The 24660-nt window shown below is 41.9% G+C and overlaps 1 protein-coding gene across 1 annotated transcript in view; it reads left to right on the plus strand.

The window, feature by feature from the left end:
- Positions 1–12653, plus strand: part of CUNH1orf94 (chromosome unknown C1orf94 homolog) — a 64576-nt gene extending 51923 nt beyond the window's left edge. The window contains exons 6-7 of the mRNA XM_069068188.1: positions 4382–4578; positions 12578–12653. Of these exons, the coding sequence (XP_068924289.1) occupies positions 4382–4578; positions 12578–12653 (273 nt within the window). The remainder of the gene's footprint in view (positions 1–4381; positions 4579–12577) is intronic.
- Positions 12654–24660: the final 12007 nt, after the last annotated feature.

The following is a 24660-nucleotide window of genomic DNA, read 5'->3' on the forward strand; positions in this document are numbered from 1 at the left end:
TTGAGAAGCGTAAGAATATGTTGGGCACAAATCTGTTTCTGAGGGCTATGAAATGTAACTACCCAGATGGAGAGCTGGTTTCCAAAGCAATTTCCTATTCACTAATTAATTGGATTCTTATTGTAGCCCTGTGACATCATTAGGTCAGGAACCATTGTGCCCATTTTATGAGTGAGGACATATAGTCTAGAGAAGTGAGATGGCCTGCCTAAGGTCACAGAGTTAGTAAGTGAAATGGCCCAAGCACAGAGCTCCCTCCCTCCTGTCACACTCTTGGGAACCAGAAAACCTGGGGCCAACTCCTACTTCAGGCAATTTCCTCAGTTTTTCCCTCTGTATAATAAGGGCACTGAATTCTTTGATCTCCCCCATCAGGGGTGGGGAACCTGCAGCCTTGAGGCCACATGTGGTCCTCTAGGTCCTCCAGTGTGGCCTTTTGACTGAGTCCAAGTTTTACAGAACAAATCCTCTTATTAAGGGGATTTGTTCTCTGAAGTTTGGATTCAGTTAAAGGGCTGCACTTGAGGACCTAGAGGGTCACATGTGGCCTCGAGGCTGTAGGTTCCCCACCCCTGTCCCAGATCCTCCCAGCTCCACCATGGTCCCTCCAAGGTCAAATGTTCTATATTCTATAGCCTAAGGGTCCTTCCTGCTCTGATATTTTATATTCTGTGTTCTAAGGGCCCTTTCAGTTCTAATCTATGATTCTTGACTTTTGATTCCTATGTTCGAGTTAAGGCATTAGTCTTTCTAGGTTCCTATTTAAAAATTTCTCCCCCCTCCCTTTTTTCTCCCATCCCTCTATGTCCAATGATCGAAGCACATTACCTGCCTCACCATTACAGAGTCACTTTATCAGAAAATCCTGGTCCCTGGATGGTTTGGGGTGCAGTAATTGGAGGCAAACCAGGCTATTGGGGAAGGGGAAGGAAATGGGGAAAGGTATCTGAAAAGAAAAGCAGAAGGCACTGAAGAAAACTGAGCTGACATCACGATTTCCCCCAGGCCATTGTGGGCTAGATAGTTAGACCTCCAGGTGCAGATACAGACATAGCCATAGGTATACACATACACATACACATACATCCAGACCTACAGATGTCCACACATGGATACAAACATAGTCATAGATACATATACCCAGACCTGTAGATGTTCAGACACAGACTTGTACTTAGAAGATACCAACACAGACACAGATATGGCTTAGACACATCCACAGAAACACACACATCCAGACCTACAGACATCCAGACTAGACACTGACACTGACACAGTCACAGACAGAAACGTGGTCCTCCCTTGTCCCCACCCCCACACTTCTTATCCTTCTTCACTTCCCTGGTCACTCATGGGCGTAGAGTAGGGAAGAATCTGAAGTCTTCATGGAATGCCAAGGGAATTCTAGGTGCCACAAAGCTGTAGTCCATTGTCCCTCTCCAAGACATAGCTCAGGGATTCATCCAGAGCCCCCAGGGCACGGTTTGCCTCTTGGCAGCCCACTGTAGGCCCAATCTGCCACTTGGATGTTCTCTGTCGTGAGTGAGAGCTGGGCCATCCTCACCAGAGCACCCAGGCAGGATTGATTACTTCTGACTTTTCATGTGACGTTAGTGCTACCCGCCAGAACCAGGGATGCCCTGTCCTGCCTCACTCCTCTCACCCTGAATTTGCCTTCTGACTTCTTGTGGTTTTGTTTAGCATTGGGCTTCTAGCCCCAGGTGGGGCTTAGGGATTGATTTGGCCATCCATAGTGCAGTAACAGGACTGTCATGCTTAGAGTGAGAATCCCTGGGGTGAATCCCACCTCTGAGAATTATTAGTTGTGTGACCTTAAACAAGTCACTGCCACTCATTTTCCTCATCATTCTCATGGAGATTACAATCCTTTGCTGTGAGCTGGTTGTTTTGTAACTGTAAAGTACTTTAGGAATGTGAATTATTATATTATTGTCATTATTAGTATTGCTCTGGGAAGTCTACGATCCCCTGGTGCGCTCACGTTGCTGCAGATAGATTGAGGCAGCAGATGGTGGAAGGGGAATGGGGGCCCAGAGTTCCTTGGGGATGGTGAAATCCCTGGTTTTCAGAAGGAAGCACAGTGGGCTGTGGAGGAGAGGGCAGATGGGACTGTATGCATTTTACCCAAGGTGGAGCGTCCTCTGAGGAGGTCTCTATCATGCCAAGACAGCAGGAACATCTGGGGTACAGTGCAGAGCAATTACATCAACACTTCTGCTTGAACTTGCAGCTCGTGTCAAGGAAGCAGACAGAGGCACGGGGGCTGGTGTGTCTTGGGTCACACCAACAAGACGGCTTGTAGGGTCTGGGCAGACACCGAGGTTAGGTGGGACTTGAGGGAATGGTGCAGTGGCAAAAAAAAAAAAAAACAACAAACCCTCGGGCATGGAGGCTCCCAAATTGTATCTCCTTCTATCTTCTTAAGATCAGTGTGGGACATTCCTCAAGTGACAGCTGGCATCTAGGGCCATAGTTTCTGCTGCCCCCAGTCCAGGATTTTTACACATTGCTATGGGGGAGACCACGCAGACCTGGCTTCATGTCCTGCCTCCGACTCTTACAGCCTGTGTGACCTCGAGTGAGAGAAGCCACTGTGTCTCTCCAGGTCCCATTGTCCTCATCTATAAGTTGAAGAGGTTGAGCTAGGTGGCCTCTGGGGCCCCTTCCAGGTTCAGTTCTGTGAACCATCTATGAAGATGAAGTAAAGATCCCATCTGGGACTGTAGATCTGATTGTCCCAGCTGAGCTGGCTCCTTATCCTCATCCAAAGGATATCCTGGTGGTGGGTACAAAGCCCGGGACACCAGTGATGAACAAAGCAGCCTCTCCAACCTCCCCAGTGGATGGGGCAATGCATTCTTGTGTGTTGCAGTCAGAACTTATGATCTATCCACCAGGAAGGCCTGGTCTCGTAGGACACCATCCTTCACATTTAGGCCATATCAGTTACCAACCTTAGCCCTTCCAAAAACAAGCAAGCTACACTCATATTGGGCACATTCCCTCCCCATGTTTTTATGCCTTTAATAGAAAATCTGTTTTATGTATGTCCTGTGTACAGAAAACTGTGCTAGGCCCTGCCCTCAGGGGAGCTGTTATCTCTTAAGGGGATAAGACACAAATACAGAGAACTCTATTATAAAATGTTACATAATACGGGCACTAGAGCGATGCAAACACCTGAGGGTGAAAGCTAATACAGATAGGAGAATCAGGAAAGGCTTCACGAAGGGGACTTTGAGGGAAGCTTTAAAGATCATGAGAATTCAACAGGCCAAGAGGCCCTGGGAAGACATGTCAGTCTATGCCAAAGCAAGGAGGCAGTAATAGATGTTCAAGGCTGTGGAGCAGAGCATTAGGAGATAGGACCAACGAGGAAGCTGGTGCTGTATATCTCATCTGAGGAACTTGAACTGTAACTGTGCTCTCTCACTCATCAGAGGCGACATCTTTAAATACTCCCAATCTGGGGGGGTTGTATGTGTGGGAGTAGGGTTGTGGCAGGGGTTTTGGAAGGAAGAGGAAGGGGCAGTAGAATGTTTGGCTCAGAGCTGTAACTAGGGTGAGATGATCAGAACTTTGTCCTAGGGCACTAAAATTTAGAGGGTTATTTATGACAGCACTTCTGCTCTTTTAGCAAGTTGAAACACCTAAATATAGCAACTAGTTAGAAAGAGTAATTAGTTATCTACCAGATATTTTCTACCCTTCTCACCCTAGCTAAGTTCCTCCCTAGTGCAGCCCCATCATCCTCCCTGACCTTACCCTGAGTGATGACCTACCTATGAGTAGCCTCATAATGTCCTGAATTCTCCATCTCAGGGGCCTGTGTCCAAGCATTTCTGTTCCTCCATCCCCAACTAAATTAGTCTTAATAAGTTAATTTGGAAGCTTGCTTTTTGAAGCTTATTCCAGCTCTTGTATGCTGAGGGAATATGGGTGTGGGAGAGACTCTTTTCCTGGTAATGAGAAAACAAATGGCAGCTGGGTAACTTTTCCCTTACCCTATCTTTGACCCTAAGTCTCTCTGCCTTCTAATATAGAATGTGATGGCCCTTGTCCATGAGGATAGTTCTAATCTTGAGAAAGGATTCTAAGTTAAATGAAATACATTTAGTATACATGCATTTTTGGTTTGATTTGGCACTCACAGAGACTGAGGTTGAGCAAATCAAGCCTGCTATATTTGTTGATAACAGAAACCAGAAAGTAAACTAGGACCCTTGGTGGGTTTTAGGATATAGTCTATGGGACACATGGATATGGTCTATGGTCTGTGGGATTCAGGGAAGGGAACTGAGGGGTGGGAATGGAAACTGCCTTGCCAATGTGGGGATCCTCTCTCCTCTCTGAATGACAGGTGACGCCCTACAACCCGCAGCAGATGGGACAGCAGATTTTCAGATCATCGTATACCCCCTTGCTGAGTTACATCCCTTTTGTCCAGCCTGGTTATTCGTACCCACAGAGGACACCTCCCAAGCTGTCCACCAGCCCCCGTGACCCTTCCCCCATGGCAGGAGATGGGCCACAGTACTTGTTCCCCCAAGCTTATGGGTATGTTCCTAAACTCCACCCTGATTCAACATGGCATTTATTTGATGGGGTGGGGGGCACCATTTGGGGTGGAGGTGGAAACACTGTGAGAATAGTAGAATTCTTATAAAGATAAGTAGTTCTGGATAGGCTACCAAATGGTATGACTAGTCCATGGACAGGCTTCCCTAGAGGGTTTTTGTGTTTGGTATAAGTGCAATAAAATGGCATATGAAATCAAGGTCTTTATTGGGTGCTATGGGGAGGCAGAAGGATAGCTATGGCCCATCCCCTTAGGAGCTCCCAGTCCAGTTGTAGAAGTATAACAGGGAATCTATAACACAAAGCATAACATGATAGACGATAACTAAATACAAAATTCTGAACACAGATTGTAAGTGCCATAAGAGCTCAGGAAAGAGATTGCCGCGGGCTGGACAAGGAGATAGAAGGGCCCATAAACCGCTATGCCCAGCCTGCATTTTAATGATGGTCAAGAAAGACTTCGAAGAGAAGAGGTGACTAGAGCCAGGCCCTTGTCAAACCACCCCCAGAGTGACACAGGAACATGCTGTTTGGTGTCCTTGGCTCTCTTCTCTCTCCCCCATCTAATTCTTCTCTCCACATAGATTCCAGATTAATCTTGCTTATGTTACTCTTACTCCCCAAAACCTACAATTGTTCTCCTTGCTTTTAGGATCTTGTCCAAATTTCCTATCTCAACATTCTTAATTTTTAAACAACTTGCCCCTACTTAGGGGCTGCCAGATAACACAGTGGATAGTGCACCAGACTGTAATTAGCAAGAGCTGAGTCTGGGTTTCAGGCTATGGAAGTCTTGGAGGGAAGAACTGAGCCTCAGCTATTTACTATCTATATAATCTGTGTAATCACAACCTCAACCTTAGTTTTCTCATCTATAAAATGGGCTTGATAATATTATCTACCTCCCAAGATAGGATCAAATGAGGTAATATTTATAAAGGACTTTGCAAACCTTAAGGCACTCTATAAATGCTACCTAAGTCTTCCTTTTTTCCAACATGTATCCTCCACTGCAGCAATGCTAAATCTCCATTCATTCACTCAAAAGATATTTCTTAAGCACCATCTTTGTGCCTAGACTCTGCAGAGGACAGAAAGATGAATATTGACACAGTTCTTGCCCTCAAAAACCCTGCAATTTAATACTTGGATATGTTAATGGGTTTGTGATCTCATCAACGTAGCTATAAATAAGCTTCAAAAAGCCACATCACTTTCTTCGGTGATGTGTGTCACAACCCATCTGCCATCTCATCCCGAATCTTGTTTATATCATGCCTTCAGTCCTCCACAGGGGGCCCACCCAACATTTGGGGGCTGTTTAGGAATCTTGATACTCTGTGGACACCAATAGAATGTGTGCTTTAAGAAAGAAGATAAAATGAGGGAAAACTCAGATTCAAAGCAGTATGTGCAAAATTCCTGTGAATAGGTACCAACAAAGAGCTGTAGAGGAGGGAGAGGTCACTGCTGATCAGAGCGATCAGAGAAAACCTCATGAAGGAAGCAGCGTTTAAGCTAGACTTTGATGAATGAGCAAGATTTCTATAGAGATGAGGCAGAAGGGCTTTGGAGGTGAAGGGAATGGTATCGCAAAGCAGCAGAGGTGAGAAAACACAAGGTATGTTCAGGAGATGTCAAATAATCCAATTTGGCTGTAGTGAAGGGTTTAGCTAGAGGAGAGGCAGAAGTCTTGAATGCCAGGCTAAGATGCAGCCCTAAAAGCAATTATACATTATTTTTTAGTAGGAATGTAATATGTTAGATCTGTTCCTTGGAAAGACTGTTTTAGCAAGGGAGGATTGGGGAGAAAATACTAGAGGTAGAGAGACCAGTTAAGAGACAGTTACAATGATACAGGAAAGAGGTGAAGAAGAGGAGTAAACTGGACCAGCTACCTTGTGAGAAGAGAGGAAGGAAAGATTTGGGAGTTACCGTGAAGGCAGAATCCATAGGACTTGGTGACAGATTGGAGATGGGAGGAACGGTTGAATAATTAATATCAAGAATCAAAAATGGGTGCAGATTTGAGCTTGGAAGACTAAGGTGATGGTAGATAGCCCCATCCTCTCAGTAAGTATAGAGAAGCCAGGAGGAAGAGCGGATACTTGATTTTGGGGTGGGGAGCGGTGAGATGCATAGGAAGAGGAGGAGTTCCATTTTGAGTGTGCTAAATTTGAGGTCTTGGTGAAGTCCAGCTAGCATGTGGGAATATAGGACTGCAGTTTGACAACTGGGTCACAGCTAATAAAACTGATATGGTGGTTTTCTGCATAGAGATGGTAGCTGAGACTATGGCTGTGTTTGAAATTGCCAAGGGAGGGAGTAGAAAAAGAAAGAGACGAGGGCCAAAGATTAAAACCTGTGGAATATACATATAAACGGAGAAGAAGAAAAGGAGTCAGAAACAGAAACAAAGAGAAAGAATGAAGTTAGGGTAGTGTGGTGCCACAGAAATCAGGGAAAGAGAGAGAATCCAGAAAGGATATATAGGGGATTGGCTAACAGTGTCAAGTTCTCCAGAGTCATTAAGGAGGTTGAGGAACAAAAATGGCAATTGGATACAGCAATAGAAGGTCATTACTGACATTAGAGCTGTTTCGGGAGAGTGGCATGGATGGAAGTCTCACTGCAGGGGTTTGATATGTGAGTGGATAGCAAGGAGGTGGAGACAGTGAAGCTAACTTTCTCTTCAAGTCTGGAGTGAAGGGAAGGAGAGCATTAGAATGGGAAATAGCAGATTGGGGAATTTTCCTCCTGTTAATGATGAGGAGACCTCAGACATTTGAATAGGGTAGGTTAAAATGATAAAGCATCTGGAGTATTGTGTTCACCACAATTTCAGAAAGACATTCATAAGGTCAAGAACGTTTAAAGGAAAGTAATCAGAATGGAGAAAGACTTATCTGGTCTAAATACCATGTGGAATTGAGAATGGAAAAGAGGAGCCTTATTAAGGATATATTAACTGATTTTAGGAAACAAGTAAAATGAGGTAGAGGCCTAAAGCGAGGAGGCAAATTTGATCTCATAGGTATCACTGAAATTTGGGAAGATGCCCACAATTGTAATGTATCATTAGGTGAGTATACACTGGTTTTTTAAAAACAGGATAGCAATAAAAAGGGGGAGTGTATTATGAAGAAGCTACAGCCATGTAAGTAGAGCCAGGAAACGTAGGAGGGCATCTGGGTGAAGATAATGGAAAAACTGACATGATTTTGTAATCAGGGTGTATTACAGACCACCTGTACAGAAAGAATAAACATATGATTTTGGGAAAGAGATTATAAGCTTGGCATAGAGGCATAATACAGTAATAATGAAGCAGTTCAATTATCCAGACATCTATTGGCACTCTTTCTGCCAAAAGCAGAGCTGATAATGATTTCTCGACTTGTTTCAATGAAAATGTTATCTTTTGAAAGGTGGAGGAACTAATGATGGAATTCTATCCTGGATGTGATTCGAAGAGGGGAAAAAATTAGTTGCTGAGGTAGGAGGCAATTGTGAGAGCCTTGGCATAAGTGATTTCTACCTACCTCTTAGAGTTTGTGATATAGGAAAGGAAAGCTAGGCATATCATGACATTCACCTCAGACTCCAGGAAAACAGATTTCAAAGGGCTCAGAGGAAGAATAAATAAGGGCCCATGGACTCGAATTCTATAGAGGAAGTCAGTAAAAAAGGAATGGGAAATTTAAGAATGAAATTCTGAAGACACAAAGGGAAACAAATCCAATGAAGAGAGAAAATGGGAGTTGTCTGAAGAGATCAGTATGGATGTAACAGAGAACTTACCAACCAATTTAGATTTTAAAAAGACATGTGCAGAAGATGGGAGCAAGGGCAAGGAACAGAATGGATACAAAAGCATGGCACAGCTTTGTAAAAAGACTGGCAGGTGTGCTAAAACTCAGAATAAACTCAGGCCGGTGAGGAAAACTGTTAACAACTAAAAGAGGATTGGAGCGGGGTGCTATGTTGGAGAAAAACATAGATTAAAGAAATGATAGGACCAGTGCTTGGGGTACATGGTATGATGACCGACAACAAAAAGAAGGAAGGGCCCTTGATTCTTATTTTCCCTTTTTCCCTGCCATAGAGGATGGCTTTTGGAATAGAATGGACAGAACAAAGTGCTTAATCGGGAGCTGATACCGGAGACAAGTATGAAACTAGTGAGAGAGCACCTAGCTACTATAACTGATTCAAGTCACCTGGCCCAGAGGAACTCTATCCTTGGGAGCTGAGCGAAGGGGTCGATGTGACTTCTGAGTCGCTGTCAGTGATACTTGGAAGATCATGGCGAATGAGGGAGGTACAGGATGACTGGAGAAGGGTAAATGTCCTGATGTTCAAAATAGGAGAGAGTCTGCAAACTACAGGCTGATGCGACGGACTGTTTCCCAACAAAATTGCAGAGTGTGCCCTTCAAGAGGTGGTTCCTGGGTATCAAGGAAGGGAGTGAACTCAAAGAACCTGCATGACTCCATCAAGAACAAGTCATGCGCTTTTGATTTCCTTTATTTGTCAGGGAAGCTAAGCGTGTAGATGAAGTGGATGCTGGAGAGATAGATATCTTCGATTTAGCAAAGTATTTGATAACATATCTCATGCTATTCCCGTGGGAAGGCTGGTGAAGTATGGGCCCCATGGCAGGACAATGGTTGGATTTAGAACTGGTTGAGTGGTCGAACTCAAAGGGTGACCGTTATTTTTACATGTCACTTTGGAAGGAAGCCCCCAGTGGAGGGTGCCAGAGATTTGTGCTGGTTAACATATTTATCAATGATTTGGATAAAAGTATAGATGACATATATAGCAAATTATCAGCAGACACAAAGCTGAGCTCACATTTTAGATGTTAATCAGAAGCCAAAAATATCTTGACAGTTCAAAACTTTGGATTGAAACTATGATGGTGGAATTGATTGTAGATAATATAGTCATACTGTTGCTGTTCAGTCATCTCTGATTCTTTGTGACCTCATGGACCACAGAATGTCAATACTGTCCATGGGGCTTTCTTGGCAAAGATACTGAAGTGGTTTGCCATTTCCTTCTCCAACAGATTAAGGCATGCAGAGGTTAAGTGACTTGCCCAAGATCACACAGCTAGGAAGTGTCTGAGGCTGGATTTGAAGTCAGGTCTTCCTGACTCCAGGCCCAGAGCTCTATTCACTGAGCCACCCCTGCCTCATAGAGTCATACATTTGGGTTCAAAAAGTCAAATTCACAAGTACAGAAATGGCAAGGTCAGGTTAGACAATAGTTGTTGTCATTATTGTTTTCTGTGAAAGGTCTGGTGCCTTTGGCGTACTACAAGTTCACTGCAGGTCAACCATGGGAAATATGTGACAGTCAAAAATTTGATTTTGATCTTGAGCTACATTGAAAATGGCATCGTTTGGTAAAATAAGGAGGTGGTGGCCCTTCTTTTTTCTGCCCTCCTCAGACCGCACCTGGAATATTGTGTTCTCTTGTTGGAAGCTTAACTTAAAGACATCATTACATTGGAGAATGTCTGGAAGAGGACAGCTAGAATGGGGAAGACTGAGTTTATCCTATTTAAGTTAGTTGGAGGAAATAGGTATGTTTAACCTAGGAAACAGAAGATACAAGGGGACATAAGAGTTGTTTTCAAGTTGTCTGGTAGATTACCTTTGTTTATATTTGACTACAGAGGGAAGAACTAGGCGCAATGGGTAGAAGTTGAAGAATTTAGGTTTGATGTTAGAAAACTCCCTACTGATTAGAGCTATTCTAAAATAGAATAGGCTACCTTGTTTGGTAGTGGGTTCCCCTCACTTAGAGGTCTTCAGGTGGAGAGAGTTAGGTGTTGAGTTGGGACAAGAGCCCTCTTGCCTGCTTTCTTGTAATGGGGATTCTTTTTGGGATGTGGTTTGGACTGGATGACTTGCTTCTGCTCCTTCCAACTCTAAACCTCTGGGTGATTCTAGTATTTGGCCCGCCAGAGTAGAGTGGGATGAGAGGTGTTCTGCTTAGCCCTAGGGAGCAGAACTAGGAACAATGGAAGGAAGTTACAAAGAGGAAAATTTAAGCCTGTCAGAAGTGAAGCCTTGAATGGCTGTCTCAGTAAGTTGTCCATCTCACTTGAGGTCTTCAACCAAACACTGAATGACCAATTATTGGGTGTGCTATAAAGAGGTTTTTCCTTCTGATATAGGTTGAAGGAGGGGAAGTGGTATGACTGGCCTGTGAATTAGGAAAACCTGAGTTCAAGTCTCATATCCAACACATGCCAGCTGTGTGACCTTGGGCAAGTCACATCCTCTCAGTGCCCCAGGAAGCTCTCCAAGACTATCTATTGCAGAGAAGATGCTGATACACTTTGTGGAGGAAATTTACTCATCATGAGGAAGTTCCAATACCAATGAACCCTGGTAATGAAATCTGGTTTATTTGTTTGTTTTTACCACATTTGGTAAAAAGAAAATGGGTTGAACAAGTTGGTTTCAGAGGCCTCCTCCCTCCCAATTTAGTGATTCAGTTATAAAGGAGAGGAAGGACCACCAGAAAAAAGTCCAAGAGGAAAGGAGGGGAATGGTATTAAGGAAGCAGGTAGAGAGACGAAAGCCTTCTTTTGTGGATGTTACTTCCTTTGAGACAATATAAGGAGGAACGAGTGGGTAAAACAAATACATATGTTGAAATGCAGAGGAGGCAAAAGTTGGGAATTGAGGGAGCTTAGACCAGAAGTTCTTAACTTTCTCAGGGCAGTGGAAATTGACCACAGTGAGCTTATTCTTGACTTCGCTTAAGGTTTCCCCCTCCCTGGAATGTTCTTCTTCCTCCTATCTATCCAAATTCAACCATCCTTCAAGGCCCACTCTGTGTCCTGCCTCCTCCAGGAAGCCATTGTTATCAGCCACTTGAGCCTATCCCATTCTCTCTTTTTCCTGACTCCTCAATGCCTCACCCCTGCATCACATCTAGTATAAAGTTTAGCAATGATCCAAGCCAACCTTGTCATAGGGTCTAATTGTTTTCCACGTGCAAACTGTACCAATCCTACTAGATTAGGAGCTCCCTGGGAGCAGGGACTCACTCTTTTCTTCTCTTGTCATCTCCATAACACCCAGGGTTTGATACATAGTAGGCATTTAGTTCATACTTATTGCCCTGGAAATGAAATATAGTATTGGGTTTTATAAGGAGGAAGAGAAGGAAGCAGAAGGGTCAGGGAATCTTCTTGTTTCCCCAAACTCACCCGAAGGACATATCCCTTTGTCTGGGTCTGATCCTGAGCTCTCCTTTGATTTGTGATTCTGTGAGTGAGGATGCTTTTTTTAGAAATAGCAGCAGCCCAAGAACTCTCTAGCCTGCCTAGTCAGCAGCCTCCTAGGGATGGTGGGAGATCCAGAGAGTTTAGGAACATGGCCCAGAGATCTGGTATTTCCTAGCCCAGCAACCCTACCTAAACATTGGGGTGGGACCCATCTACAAGGTCCTGGGCATGGAGATTAAGGTAATATGGACAGTATAAAGAACACTGAAGTGGGAGTCAAGAGAACCAGGTTCTAGTCCTATCTCTGGTATCCACATTCTATGACCCCTGGAGAAGTATTTTCCCCTCCACAGGTCTCAGTTTATTTATTGGTAAAATAAAGGGGTGAATGCCCAGTGTTTCTTCCAGCTCTTGTTATGTGAGACAAACCAATGATTCTCTGATGGCCTGGGCCCACATGGGAACATGGGAAGACCCAGGTCAGGGGCAGATGGGTTTCTCTCCAGCAAAGGAAATACCAGACTCCTTTTAATTGTTTTACTTTGAGCAGAACACAATCTTGGGCTTTTGTTGGAACTCAGATGTGAACCTGTCCAGAGGATTCCCATCTCCATGCCTGTTACAAAACTTTGACAATCACCGAATTCAAATAAGAACTTCAATAAATGCTGGGCTGATGATGGCAGGGAGAGATCTCATTAGATCAACTGTTCTTTCTTGCAGGTTTAGCTCAACATCCAGTGGACCCCTGATGAACAGCCCTTACTTTTCTTCCAGTGGCAATGGCATCAATTTTTAGCTGCCCTTCTCCCTTTCTTCTCTGCCTCCTCCCCTCCCACAGGGCCGGAGTGAAGTGTTCTGCAACCCTGGCCTCCGAGATCATCTGGTTTCAGGTTTGGAAAACCAATGTTCCAGCCAGGCAAGCCCTCTCCCCCTTACATGCACACACATGCAAACATACGCATGCACACATACACCACACCTATAAGCACACCCACCCCACCCACACATATACACATGCACATACAGAGTTGTATTTAGCTGACACGAATGGTTTTTGTTGTTGTTGTTGGTAAAAATAGGAGTAAGGCGTATAATAAGAAAAAAAGTTTGCATTTATAATAAAACTCTGAACTACTTGAAATGGATTCATCTCTCTTCCTGGCTGCTTGTTTTGAAGTGCCCCATCTCCCTGTCCAGGTCTTCCTCCATTTATGAAAGTTGCCCAATTTCAATGCATGTGTTGGACTTGGGGCAGGCAGGGGAGAGAGCAGAAAGAAGGGAGTCCCTTCTGGGCTTCAACCAAGGTGCCCCTTAACCATCAGGTTCCTGATATAGGTTCTGCTCCTGGCTTTGTCTACACTGAGTTTAGGGTCAAAAAACCTGATCCAAGCTCCTGTCTCTGTCACACTTTGTATAGTCTTGAAAATGTCACAGAACTTCTCTGGCCTCAGTTGTAAAATGCCAGCATTCAGACACTTCCTGCCTCAAATGACCCATCTGAGGAATGGGGCTTCCCATAAGTATGCCTATCATCGGACTTTGACAATCACCAAATTCAAACCCAAACCAGAAAACAAGCCCTGTTAAGGGCATGATGACAATTCACATTCATTCCCCTCCTCAACCAAAAGAACTTGAGAACTTAGTCTAGACCAATGTGGGTTCTAAAGGAGGTGACCAGAGGAGGTGGGAGAGGATAGATTTGTTCTTGGAAGATTTAACTCAATTCAATTCAACAAACGTTTATAAAGCATCTATTACTTGAGGAGTCCACAAAAGTCTGTGTCTCATAAAAAATAGGGTTCCCTAGTTTCTTGGAGGCCATACCAACTGCCTAAAAACATTGACAGATTCCAGGCTAGAAAGTCATGGAATATGGGCTACATAATGGGCCATGGTTATTGCCTCACTGAGGTCAGAGAGACTCTTCCCCACAGGTTGGCTAGGAAGGCTTAGACAATGCATGCCATCCAGAAGGCAACACTACATGAGGACCCTAGTCTCTCATGCTATCCTCCATCCAGTTCTTCATGGTGGAGGTGCTAAGGAAAAGAGACTGCCTACAAATGCTACTTTAACTGTAAGTTCTCTATCTAAATGTCAGCATTTTGATTATTGGAGAAGTGAGTGAGTTAGAAACTCACCTAACTCTAACATCTCGTCGCAGATCACGTGTTCCGTTCCACCCAGGCATCCACCAGGACTTCAAGGCCCACACACTGTGGCCCTGTTGCCATTTGCCCTGGTGTCATTCATGTCAAACCTCTTTTTACCTCTCCCAGTCCCCTCCACCCCATATTTTGTTCTTGCTCTGGAAAAAAAAACCTCAAATAATTACTCTTATTGCTACCAAAGAAGGATTGGAAATCCACTGCCCTATGATTTCACTCCAATCCCTGTCACTACCTAGACCAAAAATGACTTCCCTGAACACTCCTCCTCTTTGACTGTTGAGACCTTCTATTAGAATGTAAATTCTTTGAGAGCAGGAATCAATGCCCATTTGTCCTTATACCTCTAGCATTCAGCATAGTGATGAACACGTAGTAGGTGTTTAATAAGTATTTCTTTGGGGTTAATTAATAATCAAGAAGTAGATATAGTAGTAGATGAATTGAACCATAGCTATATTGACATTCTCACTACTATTGATGGTGATGATGATGATGATGATGATGATGATAGCATTTAGATAGCACCTTAAGGCTCGTACAACACTTGACAAATATTGGATATTGGCAACAACCCTGGGAGATAGTTACTATTATTAGCAGCTGCTAAATGACACTTGGATAGACTTCTGAGCCTGTGTTCAAATCTCACCTTGGAAACTTATTAACAATGTGACCCTGGGTAAGTCACCTAACCCTTTTCCTCAATTATAAAATAGGGAAAATCATAATACCTACCTGCCAGGGTATTTGTGAGGATCAAGTAAGATAATATTTGTAAAGCACGTAGCACTGTGCTTGACACATGTTTAATAATTGTTTTCTGTTGTTCAGTCATATTTGACTTTTCATGACCCTGCATGGGGTTTTCTTGTCAAAGATACTGGAGTGTTTTGCCATTTCCTTCTCCAGTAGATCAAGTAAACAGAGGTCAAGTGACTTTCCCAAAGTCACACAGCTAGTGAGTGTCTGAGGCTGGATTTGAATTCAGGTCTTCCTGACTCCAGGCCCAGTGCTCTATCCACTGAAATAAATGGAAAAATGTTTCATGGTGAAATAAATAAATTAATTAGCAGCTTTGGTTTCATTGACATGGAAAGATAAGAAAAAACACCATCTTGTGAGACAATTGGTCATCTTGCCTTGCATGGTTCATGAAAAGTCTGAGCAAACAGAGACCGCTAGAAAGTCAATTTCAGCTATGCCCCCAAAAGATATTGTTGTTTTTGTTTGTTGGTTGTTTTCAGAGAGGACCAATGACATCATGGAGTGATGTCTTGACTCCTGTGTGAATTGAATTTAAATGAGGCAGAGTTGCATAAGTCAGCCTTACTCTCTCTTCCAGAGTTATTGAAATTCAGTGGCAAGATGTAATGGTAAAGGAATTTGAAGATCTTCCTTGCCCCTTAACAGGCCTAGGGAATTTGAAGATCTTCCCTGCCCTTTAATGGACCTCACTTGGAACCCAACAAGAGAAGCTTGCTTAGGGGAGACTTGTTTTTCAGGAAGGCCCACACATTGTTACTTTGTAATTAGGCAGTGGGTCATGAAAGAGGCTATGAGGTTCTCTTACCCTGGAGAAGGCTATATCTATATATATACCCCCCTAGGGTGAGGTTTTGCTTTGGGGTTCACTTATGGGAAGAGTTGGGTGATTTGGCCAGATGAGACTCTGGGAAGCTGTTGAGCCTCCCAGATTTGAAAACTCAGATGCTGGTGCTTCTCTCTCTGGTAACTAACACTATATGTATATAATGATCAGAAAGCTAGAAGCTCTGTCTGTTGGTCTGTTGAATTGTGTTATTTTTTCTGTCTGTATTTTTTGTCTGCTTGTAGGTTCTGTTTGTATTCTCTGAAGTTCAGCATGCTGACTTTTCCCCCTGAACTAAGTGAATTATATATATATATATATGTATGTATATAGTTAACCCTTTTTGAGTTGCTTTCCTTTAGAAAAGCAGATTAAAGAACCTGTGCTAGCAGCCATTCTGGGTGTGCTAGGGTGCTTGCTGCTACACCAGATAAAAGTCACAGTGACAGACTGTAGCCCTTGGATGTATCAGATGACCTTGGCATCTTCCATGTCTGACCAAACTTTAAGCACTCCACAGTATCTGCTTCAGCTAACTTTCATGGCCACTGGAACAAATCGCTATTATTGCCCATGCCAAGGGAGGAAATCTTCACATGCTTCACATCACCCCCTAACTCACCAATGGGTTTGAGACCTGTCATTTATGCTCAAACTGGTTTAGCCTGTCTGCCAAGAGGGTTTTGCCAGGGTGTGGCCACTGCGTATATGGTACAGCTTCTTGGAGCCACAGGTGAGAGTTGGATGACAGGTTGGACACCAAAGGTGGATGAGAAGCCCTCACATCAGAGATTCTTGCCCTACTGAACACCCCATACACCTCAACATCTTATAAAGGATGATGTAAAGATATTCTAGGAAGAATTGGACAGTGTTCCAAATCAAGTCAACATAAACCTTGACACTTGACTTCACTCATATGTCATGAATACTTTCTTCAAGAAAAAAGGTGGATGGTGGAAGGCACTGGATATAGCATAGATCAAAAAACATTATAAAACACAACTTATGATATCTTTTTTTTTCTTTTTGGAAGGGGAAAGCGGGCAATTGGGGTTAAGTGACTTGCCCAAGGTCACACAGCTAGTAAATGTTAAGTGTCTGAGGCTGGATTTGAACTCAGGTCCCGCTGACTCCAGGGCTAGTGCTCTATTCATTGCACCACCTAGCCACCCCTATATGATGATATCTTAATGGATGGAAATCCCTGGTTGCTAAAGGAATCATTTCAGAATAATCTGATTGCATGCAGGCAAATCATTGATCAGTTAGAACAAAGGTTGAAGTAAACACCAAGTTAGAAGAAAGGATCAAGATGAGAAGATAGTAAAGATAATTTTAATAGCTCTAAGTTGTCCTGTTCAGACAAGCTGCTGATTGAAAAAAGTGAGAAATGGATAATATTATCAATTCAGACTAAGACTATTTCTTAGAGAGGAATTAATGGAAAAACCACTGCAAAGAGGCAGTCCAAAGACTGCCTCAGCAAACATTTAATTTCTTTGCTAAAAATGTGTTTACTAAGCATTTTCTCTTTGCTAGGCACTGTGCTAAGCACTGGGGTTCCAGAGAAAGAGGAGGACATGGTGCCTGCTCTCAAGGAGGTTACATTCTAATGAGAGAGAAAATGTGCAAGCAATTATGTTCATACATGATAAATGCAGTGTAAATGGGAGGTCATCATAGAAGGAAGGCATTAGTAAGGGGAGCAGGAAAGGCCACTTCTGTAGCATGGGATTTGAACTAAGACTGACATCGAGCCAGGGAAGCCAGGAGGCAGAAGTGAGGAGTGAGAGGACTTCAGTCATGAGGGAAAGCCAGTGAAGACACAAGGAAGACGGAGTCTCTTGTGCTAGGAACAGCAAATGGGGCAGAGTAGCTGGGTTGCAGAGTGAATAGAAGGAATTAACATGTAAGAAGACTGGAAAGGTAGGATGGATCAGGTTGTGAATGGCTTTAAGTGATAAACAGAAGGTTTTATATATTTTCCTGGAGGTAATAGGAAGCAACTGGAGTTGACTGAGTGAAAGACATAGATCTGTTCTTTAAGAAGATGACTTTGGCAGCCAAGTAAAGGTTAGAATGGAATGGGGAGGGTCTTGAGGCAGCAAGACCAACTAGAAGGCAATTTCAGTAATCAAGGAGTGTCACTATGAAGTCCTGGACCATGGTGATGGCTATGTGAGAGAAGGGAAGGGGACTTATACAAGAGATATAAGAGCAATGCTCCTTACAAAATCATTTGTTAGAACATTACTGAGTTTGATCATGAAAGATTACAAGCAGTATTGCCATCTAAATTAGCAAAAAGTAGTGGAAGGAAAATGGCAGCTAGGTCACAGAGTGGACAGAATGCTGAACCTGGAGTGAGTTCAAATCTGGTCTCAGACATTTACCTTGGGCAAGTCACTTAACCTTGCTTGCTTTAGTTTCCTTTGCTGTAAAATGAGCTGGAGTAGGAAATGGCAAGCTGCTCCAGTATCTTTGCCAAAAAAGCCCCAAGTGGGGGTCACAGAGAGTCAGATACAGCTGAAACAACTGAGAAGTGGAAGGAAAAATGAGCACGTAAAATTTTTGGTATAAAACAAGTCATTCTGACAGCCTTTATAGATTAAACTCTTAGAAAGGAATACAATAAAATCAAATTTAAATCAAATAAAATAAAATTTACCAACCTTTTTATAGCCTTCTATCCTTATCATCAATGCCAATGAAATCATTCACCAGATTTTGATTGGCTACATCATACATGGCAGCTAGGTGGCACAGTGAATAGAGTGCTAAAGTTCAGGAAGAGCTGAGTTCAAATCCTGCATGAGACACTTACTAGCTGTGTAACCCTGCTCCAGTCACTTACCATTGTTTGCCTCAGTTTCCTCATCCATAAGGTGATCTGGGAAAGGAAATGGCAAACCACTCCAGTATCTTTGCCAAGAAAACCCCAAATGGTGTTACAAAGAGTTGGACATGACTAAAGTGACTGAACAACAACAAAAACAAACCTTAGTACACAATATAGTATATGAGAAAATTAGAAGAGATTAGAAATTGATAAATTAGAGACTGAAGGTAGGAAGAGCACTTGACAAGCATATAAAGAAGAAATTCATGCTGGAGGTAACACATTTTAAAAGTATCAAAGGACTGAAATCTCAAAGAAGAGAAGACTCCTTTTCAAATGGAAAAAATAGTGGACTATTTATTGCCTAAAAAGTTGATTTAAAAAGGCATCAGGGATGACCTAGCCTTCTGCCTACTTTCTTGTCTCTAGAAAATATTTGTGACTACATGTACTTCAAGTCTGTGTATTAAAAGGGGTTATGCCTGGTGACAACATGGAAGAGAAGATAATGCTTTTGTAGATGATTTTTCATAACTGACTATATCTCCAGTCACCATGACTGAGAGGTGAAGAGAATTCAGCATCTGCTGGGTTTATTTTTATTGATTATCAAAACCCCCCACATTTACTAGGCAGAACAAAATGTAGGTGTCTCCAAATGTAAAAAATCATATAGGATTCTTCAATAGATGCAATCATAGAGACAGCTTTGTTTAGTGTTCTCCTGAGTACTGACATCCAGCAAAGCATAAAACAGTAAGACATGTCTGTCAAAAGTGGTTGTTTTTTTTTTTTATTGTCACAGAGAATGTCTTGTAGGAAGCCCATTCATAGGAGATAAGTATAGATACTTCAGATTTTTTTTTTGTAGATGTGCTGATTATATATCGTACCCCTCAAAACTACAAAATCTCCTTGATGAGGTCCACAGCCACTCAAGAGTTAAGCCTAGCCATCCACACAGAAAAAGAAACAACACTTGAATGATGACTGTGTATTGCCCAGATGATAACATTCAATTATACAGGAAGTCCATTGACCTAGTCCAATATATCCTTGATAGTTGGTAAGCTGTACATGGTAGATTTGCAGTTTCATGGGCAATTTTATCCTTTTTTTATTGTACTGTATTATGGAAATGTTTGTTTTGTTCCCTGAATTGAAAATAAAATAAATTTAAACATTTTTTAAAAGTAAACTGGCCTCAGAATTGAATGAGTAGACATGATCTCCTTGCTAAACAATATGTTTATTAAGCATTTTCTGTGTGCCAGGCACTGTGCTAAATTGAGGTTGCAAAAATAGATGAAGATGTGGTTCCTGCCCTCAAGGAGTTTATATTCTAATGAGGGAGACCACAAGCAAAGAGCTATATTGTCATCCCCATAGTGATCACTATCTAAGCAGATGATTCCCAAGTCTACATATCCAGTCATCATCTGCTTTGTTGCTGTGCCCTAAGGATCATGGGACCTTTCCTCTGATTTACAGTTGAAATCTTCCAAATGTGTTGCTTTCCTCTATTAAGATATGATCTCCTGAAGACCAGGGATTGTCTTACTTTTCTATCTGCATCCCAGCACAGTGCTCTGCGTAGAGTAAGTGTCTGACAAACGCTTCATTCATTCATATATTTCATTTGCCTAATACGGTCTTGCATATAGTAAGCCTTTAATAAAAGTTTGTTGAATTAAATTGTTGGATATGTAGACTTGTTTTACAGGCTATATGACCCCAGGGGAAGTCGTGGTGCTTTAGGTAAATCTCTGGATCTAGAAAGATCAAAGCTATTGACATTAAGCACTTCGTTTTCCCAATTCTGTACCTCCAAACTTCTCAGCATCAGCAGCAATAGCAGTGACAACTGTCTCAGAAGATCTCAGAATCCTCTTCCTCCCTAAAGTGGATCTTTCTACCTGCCATTGGTCTGTCCCCTCCAACCTTCTCCAGGTCCTTGCTCAAGCAATCATCATATCTCTTAAGCATCTCCAAACCCTTCTTTTCCACCAGCCTTCCCTTCTGTTTACAAACACTCAGGATGCCACCATACAGAGATCTAAGGAATTAGGATTAAGGTCAGGGTTCTCTTGACATATCAATACCCATCTGTCTTATCTATCCCCTTTCATTGTGAAACCCTGTAAAAGTATTTTGTTCTTCCTTACTACCTGCCATCTCCTCAACCTCTTGTAAATTACCTCTTGTTCTCAAACTGAGTTTATTATCTTTCCCTCAAAACCTGTTCCCCTTTCTGATTTTTCCATTACTGTCAGTAGCACCATAATTCACTTACATTCCTAATCTCATTATTATATTTGTCTCTTACTTTCTCACCTCCTACATCTAATTGGATAACTTAATTCTGCCAGTTCTGCTTCTGCCATATTTCTTGAATCTATCCTCCTATTCATTATTTTCAATTCCACCCTTCAAATTGAGGCAGGTTCATGATGCAATGGATAGAGCAGTGGACCTGGAGCCAGGAAGATCTGAATTCAAATCTTGCCTCTGAAAATAACTAGCCATGTGACCCTGGGTAAGTTACTTAACCTCTCTGCCTCAGTTTCCTCATCCATAAAATGAGGATAATAATAGGACCTATCTCTTACAATTGTTGTGAGGATGAAATGTGATATTTGTTAAGTAATTTGTAAGCCTTTCAGCACTTTTTATTAGAGTACATCTTCTCAAGATCAGCTTAGATGACCATGAGTCTAAATGACCAACTGTAGAATTTTCCCCACAGCAATAGCTTCTGAACCAATCTTTCTTTATCCACTCCTTTCCCACTCCAATATGTCCTTTACACTCCTGCCAAACAGATCTGATCATGCTCACATCTGGTAATGTGACTCCTCAAAACCATTCTGTACCTGTCCAGTAATGGTCAGACTCCTTAGCGTGATCCTCCATAGTCTGATGTCATCCTGACTTTTTTTTTTAGCATTATCTTATACTTTTCCTATCCTTATACATCCACACTCTCGTCAGGATGACTCTGCTTACCCACATGCTTCATGATTTCTAACCTCTGCACTTTTATTTCCCCTACTTCCCAAGGTCTGTAATACCCTTCTCCACCACCCCCAACTGCACCAAATGCAATTTGGACCTAGGTCCTTTGCCTCCAAATCCAGTGATCTTCCCATATTACTCTAAAAATCATAGCTGGAAAAGAGTGCACCAAATGCCTCTTCTAACTCAAACCTGAGCAAAAATGCTTCCTCTGTCTTTGACAGGTGGTCATCTAGTCTGATCTTCAGCATCTCCATTGATGGAGAACTCAGTACTTCATGAGGCAACCCATTCTGGTGCAGCTATAACTATATAACAAGATCTTTCTGATGCTGAGCTGAAATCGACCTCACCATAACGTTTAGCCATTGGTCCTCATCTGGCCCTCTGGAATTTTTACAGGTCTAAAGTTTTTGCCACATATTTGTCAAATCAGAAATCCATTATCCTTCAGAAATCACTCTGGGAGGGAGGGGACATTTGGGGTGGGAATGGGACGGTGATGAATCAACAAACTAAGTTTTCTTCTTACAGCATCATAAAGTCCCGAAGTCTAGCTTCAGCAGTTTATTAAATTACCAGGACGCCAAGAAAAATAGATGGCTTTAATAACACGTTTTTGCCTATCTATTATTTTTTTATAACCTAGAGTGGAGAATTAAAAGGCTCCCTACCATTTAAAATTGCATTTTTAAAATTAAAATGAACATGTTGGATTTCTTTTTCTTAATTCAAAAGAGGAACCATTGATCCAGAGTGATTACTCTGGGTCAGAAAGCATGTATCTGAACCTTAGCATAGTATGAAGGAAGAAAAGGAGATGTTTGGGTTTGTTTTTTTTCTATGAATTTCTCATCAGTCTAACACAATTATTGGGGCAACTGTAGACTATCCCTTTAGTCACATCAGATGTGGGGTAGTGAGTAACATGGGAGTAAATCAAGTTTCCACCACTTCACTGCTCTACTGGCTTGAGGTTATCATTCAATTCAATTTAATAAACATTCATTAATCACCCTACTATATGCAAGGCCCTGCTCTAGGGTCTGGGGATACATATTTTAAAAAAGGCAATCTTGCCTTCCAGTAGGTTACATTATACTGAAAGGATAAAGTAGGTACATAGCTAAGAAAACACAAAACAAATGTAAAATAATACAAAAGTAATTTTGAGAGGGCAGGAATCCTAATGGATAAGAGAGGATGGAGGGAGAGGAAATCATAAAAGGCTTCATGTCACGAAAGAGGTGGCTGATTTGTGCTTTGAAAGAAGCTGGGGATTCTATATGATGAATATGAGGCAGGAGTATATTCCAGACATGAGAGACCAATCTCAAAGACATGAAAGTAGGAGATCGAATAACTAATACAGGGAACAGCCAGAAGGCTACCCTAGAACAGATAATGAGCAAAAAGGAGTAATATAAATTAAATAGGAATGGAAAGTGGGTGCCAGATTATGGAGGGCATCAAGTGTCAAGACAAGGGTTTTGTATTTTATTCTTTCTTTTCTTTTTTTCTTTTAATTTATTTATTTTTAGTTTTCAACATTCATTTCCACAAGACTTTGAGTTGCAAATTTTCACCCCATCTCTCCCCTCCCCCACCCCAAGATAGCATGCATTCTGATTACCCCTCTCCCCAGTCTGTCTTCCCTTTCATCACCCACCTCCCCTCTTATCCCCTTCCTTCCTCCTTTCTTGTAGGGCAAGATAGATTTCTATACCTCATTGCATTGTCTATCTTATTTCCCAGTTGCATGTAAATCGTTTTTTAACATTCATTCTTAAAACTTTGAATTCCAAATTCTCTCCCCTCTTCCCTCCCCACCCGCCCTCATTGAGAAGGTTAGCAATTTGATATAGGTTATACATGTATAATTATGCAAAACACTTACATAAGAGCCATGTTGTAAAAGACTGACTATATTTACTCTATTTTCTACCAATTTCTCATCAGACTAACAATTATAGTAGCAACTGTAGGCTATTCCTTTACTCACATCAGATGGAGTAGCAAGCAACATGGGAGTAAATCCAGTTTCCACCACTTCACTGCTCTACTGGCTTCAGGTTATCATTCAATTCAAGTTAATCCTAATCTATCCCCCCCCCATTTATTCTATTCTCTCCTTTGACCCTATCCCTTTTCAAAAATATTTGCTTCTGACTTCCTCCTCCCCAAGTCTGCCCTCCTTTATATCATCCCCTCTTATCCTCTTCCCCTCTACTTTCCTATAGAGTAAAGTAGATTCCCATGCCCAACTGAGTGTGTATGTTATTCCCTCCTCAAGCCAAATCTGAAGAGAGTAAGGTTCACTCATTCACTCTTACCTCCCCCCTCTTTCCCTCCAATGTGAAAGCTTTCCCTTTTCCTCTTTTATGTGAGACAATTTACCTCATTCTACCTCTCCCTTTCTCCTTCTCCCAGTATATTTCTCTCTCACCCATTAAGTTTATTTTTTTAGATATCATCCCTTCATGTTCAACTCATCCTATGTTCTCTGTGTATATATATATATACATATACATATACATATATATACACACACATACATATATATTCTATATATATATATATTCCCTCCAATTATCCTAATACTGAGAAATATCTCATGAATTGCAAATATCATCTTTCCATGTAGGAATGTAAATAGTTCAACTTTAATAAGTCCCTTATGAATTTTCTTTCATTGAATGTCCATTTTGCCCCTGAAGGATTATACTGTTTTGCTGGGTAGGTGATTCTTGGTTTTAATTCTAGCTCCTTTGATCTTTGGAATAGTATAGTCCAAGTCCTCTGGTTCCTTACTGTAGAAACTGCTAGATATTTTATTATTCTGATTGTGTTTCCATAATATTTGAATTGTTTCTTTCTGGATGCTTGCAATATTTTTTCCTTGACCTGCGAACTCAGGAATTTGGCTACAACATTTCTAGGAGTTTTCCTTTTGGTATCTCTTTCAGGATATGATCAGTGGATTCTTTCAGTTTCCATTTTACTCTCTGGTTCTAGAATGTCAGGGAAGTTTTACTTGACAATTTCTTGAAAAATGATGTCTAGGATCTTATTTTGATCATGGTTTTCAGGTAGTCCACTAATTTTGAAATTATTTCCCCTGGATCTAATTTTCACGTCAAATGTTTTTCCAATGAGATAGTTCACATTTTCTTCTATTTTTTTT

Source organism: Petaurus breviceps, unplaced genomic scaffold, assembly GCF_028583685.1.
Source record: "Petaurus breviceps papuanus isolate PSGF00001 unplaced genomic scaffold, PetGlider_PUasm1.0 90760, whole genome shotgun sequence".
NCBI lineage: Eukaryota > Metazoa > Chordata > Mammalia > Diprotodontia > Petauridae > Petaurus > Petaurus breviceps.